The 9301-nt window shown below is 35.1% G+C and overlaps 1 protein-coding gene across 1 annotated transcript; it reads right to left on the bottom strand.

Annotated features, from left to right (window-relative positions):
- Positions 1-3195: 3195 nt before the first annotated feature.
- On the bottom strand, positions 3196-8513 carry LOC110748232 (UPF0481 protein At3g47200-like). Its single transcript, XM_021948245.2, has 2 exons — positions 6834-8513; positions 3196-4817 (listed from the first exon to the last, which is right to left on the bottom strand). The coding sequence occupies exon 2, from the start codon at positions 4790-4792 to the stop codon at positions 3431-3433; it is 1362 nt and encodes a 453-aa protein (XP_021803937.1). The 5' UTR covers positions 4793-4817; positions 6834-8513; the 3' UTR covers positions 3196-3430.
- Positions 8514-9301: the final 788 nt, after the last annotated feature.

The raw sequence follows: 9301 nt of genomic DNA, 5'->3' as shown, positions 1-9301 counted from the left end.
TGTATGAACATTCGACAACAGGGATTAGATACATGCTTGGTTGTTTAAATTGTTCTTCTATGTTTAATGGGTTCCTAATGCTTAATTTTAGGTTAGACAACTGATGATCAAAATAGGGAATTAGGAACACAAGGTTAGAACTAGACACCATGGCCTAATCATACTTTAACTAGAATCAATCTTTGAATATGAATTAGACTTGTTACTTGACTCCTTACCCCCCGCACCCCCCCACCCAAATGTGTGTGTGTGTGTGTGTGTGTGTTTGAAATGTTGTGTGTCTTCTTCACTGAATTTTGTTTGTTTCCGTAATTGTTTTTGACTTTTGGTCCACAATGTGTTCTTTCATTTTCTGTGCTAAATCTAACCATATAAAGAATGTGAAATTTGGACAAACTGTTGAAAAGTTATAGGTCAAACACTGAACAGAGGTCAAAGTTGAAAAACAGAGAAATGAATCTGTCCAAATGGTGATAAAAGGGTGATAGAAAGTGCTATTTGTGTTTTTCTTTGGTTTCTTGTTTTGTTTCTTTTCTTTTACCTTTCTTTACTCATTTTTAGTTTCCAATTTGTATTGTGCTTTTGTGGTGTGTTAAGTAAGTGTTCTTTACGTACTCAAATTAGAACTTGTAGGAAGCCGACAGTTCTTCGTGGGATCGACCCCGTACTTACATAATCTATACCTCAATAGATTCGTACACTTGCGGGTATTTTTAATTGGTTGTTTGCACATTAATTTGTGTCTATTAGAAAATACAACAGGATTCGAACTAGGGATATATACTTGAATAAAAAATGAAGCTTAACCATAGTTGGTAGCATTAATTAATTTATAGTTCGATAATTTATTTATATAAGCACTTAAATATGAGTTCATATAAAAATTAAAAAAAAAAAGTGTTGGGGCCCTCCCTTGAGCCGGGGAACAGGGCTATCACCCTTTTTGCCCTGGCTTAGGGCCTTCACTGGATAGTTGTATTCATAAATTAGGTACAAAGACCATTAACCATAAGGGAAAATAACCACAAAGATGTACGTAATACAAATATGGAAGCATAGTAACCACGTAGGGTTAATCCAGACAAAAGGCCACAAAAGGCCAAAGAAATTTCAGCATAAAAGTCGCATGCATGGACAAAGCAAACATGAATCGCAACACCCAAATCTACCAATACAACACCCAAACATGATTGGCTGTTTGGATTAAAATTTAAATCGACACAATGGTTAGTAGTATAAATAATAGTGCAGCAAAGAAAATTATACCAGAGAGCTTCTCGTGCTGATAACGTGTTGTAAAATGAACGGTATACGCGAGAATATTGAGCTGCACGTAAAGTAAATGAGACATAATAATTAACGAGGTTCGGCCATACCTAAGTCCTTGAAGAGCAGTAGCAATAACTTTTCCACTATGTAAAATAATAGGGCTACAACTTCTTTAGTGTTTACAATATCTCTGACTCACTGATATTTCTCTTGGAGAATTTTTCTTTGCTCTCGTTTCTCTCACTCTCCTTTCTGTCATCCTTCCAATAGGGCAACAAACTTGGTTGAAGTGAGTGTAGTAAGATAAGAACTAGATTCAGCCTTGTCAGACCTCTTAAGCTTCTCCTCCACAGCTTCCGTATAATCCTTGGCAAGATCACAGCTTGGAATGCCACCTCTAATGTGCTCTTCCATTGAATTTTGCATTATAAGCAAAGACATATCATTTGCTCTTTCCATGACTACTGACATCAATCAAGGCTGCTGGCTTAGGCTCCTTAAAAGCTATGGTGAACTCAAGTAATCCCAAATTCATATCAATATGTTGCTTCCATGTCTTGAAGTTGGTCTCATTTAGTTTCTCAATGTTAATAAGGTTTAACATATTGAAACCTGCCATTAATTATTAGGGCTCGTTTGGGAATGCTTCTCTAGGAAGTACTTCTACTCATAAGCGCTTCTAACAAAAGCGCTTTTATTATAAAAATCTTGAATTTTCTTAAAAAATTAAAGTGCTTCGTGAAAAAGCACTTGGGAGTGCTTCCTGAAGAAGCACATAACAGGTGCTTCTCCAGGAAGCGCTTCTATGACCCAGAAGCGCTTCTAAACTTTTTTGCCAAACGCTGTCATAAGCGCTTTTAGTTATTAGAAAGCGCTTTTGGACCTTTCAGAAGCACTCCCAAACAGGCCCTTAATTATAGTAACATAACATAAGCATACTTAAGTTATAGAAACTGATCACACCTTTAGGCAAGAAATCACTCTACAAATGCAACGAACTATCAAAACAAAAATTTGCATAGCCAAGCATGAAGTACAAGAATTAGTACAAATTCAACACCTTTGGGTGAGATGAAATAAGACTAACCAAGTTTTCCATGACTCACTAGACATTAATTAGTTTATAACCAAACCCAGTAGACAACTTCTTTGGAAGAAAATCTACCTATTAATGTTTATAAACTACAAACTGAGCATCAAAGTTGATTTTAAATAGCAAAGTATCAGATAAACCACATTGGCAATTAACCCATCCAATCCCAAAATCAACCCGGTATAATAATCTTGTTAATTGAATTAAATCAACAAAATTTATCAAAAAACCATTAGACAAATCAATTGAGACTGAATTTGATTCCTAATGTTTACTGATCGAATTGAATAATCAGCAAGTAGCATCACAAGTGCATCGAAATATAATGATACAAAATTTACAAGGATAATCATTAATGCAGCGGAAAAAGACAAAAGAGACAAGGATAATCATAAATTACACAATTTTGATAAAATTTAACCAAAGTAGATGAGTTTAAGGCTTAATTGATTGCTCTACCACATGTTAGGTTTACTGTATGCAAAATAATCTTGAACCAATTTAGCACTTAAACCACACCTTAACACAAATTTGACAATTAAACAATAGAACGATTAGAGATAAGACTTACTTGAATTAGCCATAATCAGATATACAAGATGATCTTCTCCTCTCAGTATTTCAAAATGTCAAGGCTTTCAATAGGACAAGCATACAAAATATGAACGTTTAAATATGAGAGCAGAGACCAAGCCTTTTATACAAGTTGCTTTACAATTGACTCTCCTATTAAGAGACAACTGCTAGCCAAAACGTGGAGATAATGGATGATATCCACATTATGAAACAGTTATTCTATTTTATCATTATCTGAATAAAAGTCTCATAATATCTTAATTTAAATATGACTCTATTTATTATTTATATGACACCTCATAATAATGAAAAGGCTAACTCACAAAATACATGAAAAACTTACACAGAACACACAAATATTAAGTAGGCTAGCAGCAGCTGCTGTTCACAAGTTTCTAAAGTTCACACACAAAAGCAGATTATTACATATAGGGATATCCAAGCTTATTAAGCATTGGTAAATAATACTGAAGGAAATTAAGCAAAAATTAATTAAGGCCATCGAATAGTATATAGGGTCTGCACTAGGGTGAGGACCAGGAGGATAAAGGCCGCGATGAAAGAGACGACTGTCCATGGGGTAGAAAAATAGTCACGCCTCAATGTTTCCATAAACTTGTGCCATTTAGTCTTGTAATAGTTATTCACATCGTCGGAGAGACCACTGTAGTAATACCCCATGACGGTGGTGTCATCGTAAAGCTTGTTGAAGAATTGGGCAGCATCGTCCGGGTTCAACCAATTGGCCAATATTCCTTTGCCACATAGAAAATCTATATCCTCTCTAGAGTCGATGAGGTTATCCATCAAAACTGCGTAGGATGTCATCTTGTGCAGGCGACTGTGGTGGCATTGTTCAAAGGCGATGAGGTTCCTGAACAGAGGCTCTGTCCTCTCATCAATTCCCAACGGTGGAATTGTAAAAACCCCATTTTTGAACTCTATGTTCATTATGCACTCTCCCTTTCCCTCTTCCTTGTTTTTGCTTTTTTCGAACCGAACGCCTGCCTCCGAAAGAGTTGTCGCGTTTGGGATCCGTTGAGGCAAATTTGGCTCCTTCTTTTTTGGCTGCTCTTCCACACTCGACGTCTCCTTGAATCCAGAAACGATCACTGCTCTTATCAGATCAAGTATGTGCAAAATCTTACATGGGAGCTCGAAGCTGGGGTTCAACATCAGGTTATCCGCATCGGATTGCCTGAAAAAGTTGAGCACAAGTGAAGTGAGGGAGTCCCCTCTTTGGCTTGGGCTATTGACAGTTAGGTTGTACAAACACTCCAGCACAGACCAAGGTAGCTGATTTTCTAGTAGCAGAAGGTCATGGTACAGATGTTCCTGCATGCAGGACACGTTGAAAACGGGGTCGTTTTCATTTTGTAGCTCATAGTAAATTGCCTTTCGAAATAATTCTAACAGGAAGCAACCGTCAAGTATCATCATTTCTACAAAGTCGTTTTGATCGAGATCACGAACCAACGGGTCTGCTACGTAACAGTCGCGGGCGCTTTTAGCCAACTCCATGATGACTTTGATCAAGCTCTCCAAACTCACATCCTTGGATGAGTCGAGAAGGCAATATAAATACCAACGTTTCACATCTTCAAAGAGTTGGAATTTTTTATTGCCGCGGTGGAAGGGTCCGATGGAGACAATGTTGGGTTCATAGGCATGTTTCTTTTGTCTCCGAATCATCTCGGGAACTTTGAAGATGCAGCAAGAAGGAAGCAAGGGCGAATGCGTAAGAAGCTTCGCTTCTATGTTCTTTTTCAATTCTTCAATAGTGGGTACATCGTTTATAATAACGGACGTACTCTCACCATCAACTATACTGCATTTTCCTCTGTCACCTTCCATGATTGTAGATATATGCTTTCAATATCTGAAAATAATTGTCCTAAAATAATTAGGGAGATTCACTATTATACTCAATATAGCCCAAATTATTAAAAAAACTAATATGAAATGAACTTTAGAAACACACCCAAAACCCATTTACAACATAACAAAGAGGCTTTTAACTTCTTATAAATTATAAAACTGCCATCGATTTCTTAAAACAAGCTCAATCCCAAAACCTCATAAAAAAACCCAAAACACTCAATCAAAGTAATTTAATAATCAAAATTAAATTCAATAGAGCAAGGTGTCAATTTTTGGTTTTTTTTTTTGGTTTGTTTATAGAAATTAAATGATGTAAGGTTTATCTATATTATTAGTGCTAAGAATGGGTATATGACTAAATATCTCAAATAATTAATGCTAAATTCTGCTTCCTTTCACAAAACATAAAATAGTAATTAATGCTGAATTCTGCTTCTTCTCACAAAAGGAAAATAATAATTAATGCTAAATTCTGCTTCTTCTCACAAAAGGAAAATAATAATTAATGCTAAATTCTGCTTCTTCTCACAAAAAAAATAATAATAATAATTAATGCTGATACAAAGTTGAAAATTCACACCACATGCACAGGGCCCACTTCTAAGAGGGCATTCAAAATATTATATTATGTATAGTAATGTTATTTTATTAAGTTTAGTCCCAACTGAGTTTTTTATTATTTATTTAATAATTAAGAAAGAGAATCCAACAAGAAAAAAAGAGAAGTTGTGTCCCATGAAAATAATATATGTTCTTGTTTTGGTTTTTACATTCAAATTTTTTTCATATGAAAAAAATATTAATTTACTATATTATTCTTATTTAATAAAAACTTTCAATACTTAACTAACCAATGATAATTTTTAATTTTTTTATGTTTTACAATTCTCTGTTTTTTTTTCTTTATATAAAACCACGGGCATAAGAGCACCCAAAACCGCATAAAAAAAATAAGAGCACCCAAAAGAAAAGTGGCGTGCGAGAGTAAAATATGCAAGCACAAATATTTAATTGTAAAACGTGGTTATTAATTTGTGCTTTAAAAGTCAAAGAGCACAAAAAACACTCATATAAAGCACAAAAAGAAAACAGTGTCCGTTGACCAATTTTGTACTAGTACCACATAAGGTTTGCCATTGCAAACCGAAACGAAATTTTCCAGACCAGATGCAGTAAATATAATTATACAACATAGTCCAACCCTTATACAGCGTACAAATTTATTTATTTTTTAACTTGGTCGGCATAAGCCATGTAGCCTTCTTTTGCAAGTTTCACCATATCTCTCTCTTAAATTCTCAAAAATTTTAGTTTCCTTTCTTGAAGAAAATCTCTAAATCAATGAGTTCATTCTCATAAGATCAAGACAAATAGAGGTAAATAATGATGTGTCAATATATATGGTTGAATTCTATTATATTTGTTGAAGTCTTTGTTCTAGGATGTTTCATTGCTCATTTTGCATAAGACGCGTAAAATCTCAGAGCCGTCCATCTTTTATAAACATAAGTACTTTCAATTATTTTCTTAGGATTCGTTTGGGAGTGATTCTGAATATGCTAAAAAGAACTTCAATGAAAAATCACTTCTCCATATAATCACTTTAAATGGTTTTAAGTGATTTTATGGAGAAGCATCCCAGAATCACTTAAAGTGATTACATGGAGAAGCACGTGGAAGATACTTCTTCCCAGAAGTAATTATGGTCTATTCAGAATCACTCCCAAACAAGCCCTTAATATATATAGATAGCGTGGTGAATCTAAGATTTTACTATGAGAAGTCAAGGGGTAAAAATTACAACAACAAAAAAAAAAAAAAAAAATTAGACCAAAAAGAAATACCTTGTCTCAATTATACATGAGGAGTGTTGATAAAACAAACTCATATCAATCAATGACGACACAAATAATCATCAATGTTCCAATAAGTCAAATCAATATCAATACTAATTTCAATTAAATTAAAAACATCATACATTATCATTAATTGGGGCTTAGGGTTTAAAACTGACTTGAAATTTGAGATATTTCACACTAATAGGCGGCGGCAGCTTTGGTGGGACGACGCCAAGAGCCCAACGGCAGTGGAAGCAGACGGTGGAAGTTGGGGCTCAGTGTTTCTGCAATTGAGGAAGGAATTAGAAACTGGGGCTATTTGTACAGTGAAGAAGAAGTGTGGAACGAACATAGATATTTTGACTTCAAAATGTTATTAATAAGAATTAAAGCTAGTGGGACCAATGAAAGCTGGCATCCGGGCCAATTGTAGACAAAAACGCAATTTTAAGACCTTCATTCAGCATTGACAGTTTGGTTTGCGGTATTTCTTAGGAAGTTGCATACACCAAGTGGATAGCCTAATCTGACCGCTTATTTCATTTAAATTGAATCTAACGGCTATCATTTGAGGATCGGATGACCTGATAGGCATTAAAATACTAATAACTTCATCAAAACTCGTGCATTACTAGCGATGTTGCACCGATACGGATACGGGTACGGCGATACGATACGATACGATACGCCGATACGGCAAATCTCCAAAAAGTAGGATACGGGTACGGCACCGATACGGCGATTAAAATAATATATATTAAAAAATATATATAAATAGAAAAATTGAAAATTGATATTTCATCCATAATAAGTTCAAAACATTAACAAAACACATAACTTCATTCAAATCTCCATAAACAAAGCACAAATTAAACAAAACACACAAAATACAAGACCTAGCCTTCCTTCCTCCTTCCTCCTTCTGTTTGGTTGGCTTGGCGTCTGTCTGAATGAAAGTCCAAGACCTAGCCTATCTCTTGACATAAGCAATCTGAAATTCTATGTTTTATTTTTACATTTTAACCCCAAATACTAAATAACTTTCAAAATCAACCCCAAAGTTTCCAAATACTTTCGTTTTTACCCCCAGACGTATCGGTGCCGTATCATGACCGTATCGTGACCGTATCGAGGACGTATCGGAAAGTCAACTTTTAAGAAAAGTCTACGATACGCCACGTGGCGTATCGGATACGTATCGGTGCCGTATCGGAGCCGTATCGCCGGAAAAAATGGATCTAAACTCTCTCAATCGGACTCTTCGACACATTCTCTGAGTCTTTGTTTATATTCCTTCCTCCATGGGTTGTCTCCATCTTCGTCAAAATTAAAAGAATAAAAAAATCGAAAAAAATAAAAGATTGTACAGAAACCACCAGCTATCACGAACCCAGCACTTCCTCCCCTGGTCGACGCCTCCCACCACGAATCCATCTCATATAAACTGAACCCCAGTCAACTTATGGGTAGATCCACAATCAACTTATATATTCCTTGTTTTTTAGAGAGAGAGAGAGAGAGAGAGAAAAGAAGAAGATAAACAAAGAGGAAGAGGGAGGGGTGGTGGGCGGTGGTTGAAAATTTTGCTTGCACTGAAACCATTAAAACAATCGCACCAAAGAGATTTAAATACAAAAATTAAAACCCATCCAAAAACTTTATATTTTCTTGAAAATTTTGACACTGCTAGAAGCAGTCCACAGAGGAAAAAAGAGAGAGAGGGTGGGTTTGGGCGTAGGTTGCGGGTGGAGATGGGGGCGATCGAGTTGTGGGCAAGAAAGAGGGAGGCGATAGGGAGAGCACAGGGGAAGAGAACAAAGGGAGTGAGAGAGAGGGTAACTGGGGAGTGAGACGAAGCAGAGCTGCAACTTAAAAAATAAATATTTTTTTTTAGATTTTAAATGTGAAACTATTTTTAAAAAATAATTTTTTATTTAGATCCACGTGGCATTATCTCATTGGATAGGCGGCTACCATATACATGCCACATCATCAATTTACTAGAAATTTTGACAGAACCTTAACAATAGGGACAAAATTAATGTGTGAGGTAGCATAAAAGGACCAATAATGTAAGAACAAAAACATAAAGGACCAAAGGTGATAATTTCATAAACCTCAAGGACCATTTGTGATAAAAACCCTTGTATTAAACTAATGTTCTATTTTGTCGAAAAAAAATCTAATGTTCTATTTTCATTTTTCTTCTCATAACCTTTTGTATTCTGCTATGCTCCGTTTGGATAAAGGAATTGCAAATTACATAAAATTCTAAAATGACGGAATTTAGATTTCCGTCATTTCAATTTCTAGCAATTGAAGATTTCAGTGTTTGGATTTATGTATGTCGAATTTTGTAATTGACAGAAATTGAAAATTTCAATGTTTGGATAGCTCATTTAAATTGTAAATGACATAAATTAAATATTTCGAAAGAACAAAAAAATTGATAACCAACATAGAAGGTATTCCTCGAAGTATAAAATAACATATCATTTGATGAACTAAATAACTCAACTTAAACAAATAGAGCATATTAGCAAACCAAATCACTCCTCACGTGCAATAAACATCAACAACATACTCTCTTTTTTCTTAATTGGGAGTGCCTTCAGCATCTGAAATTGTTTGTCATTTTCAATCA

The sequence above is a fragment of the Prunus avium genome, chromosome 5, assembly GCF_965620075.1.
Source record: "Prunus avium chromosome 5, drPruAviu1.hap1.1, whole genome shotgun sequence".
Taxonomy (NCBI): domain Eukaryota; kingdom Viridiplantae; phylum Streptophyta; class Magnoliopsida; order Rosales; family Rosaceae; genus Prunus; species Prunus avium.
This window is presented reverse-complemented; position numbering and strand designations above follow the sequence as displayed.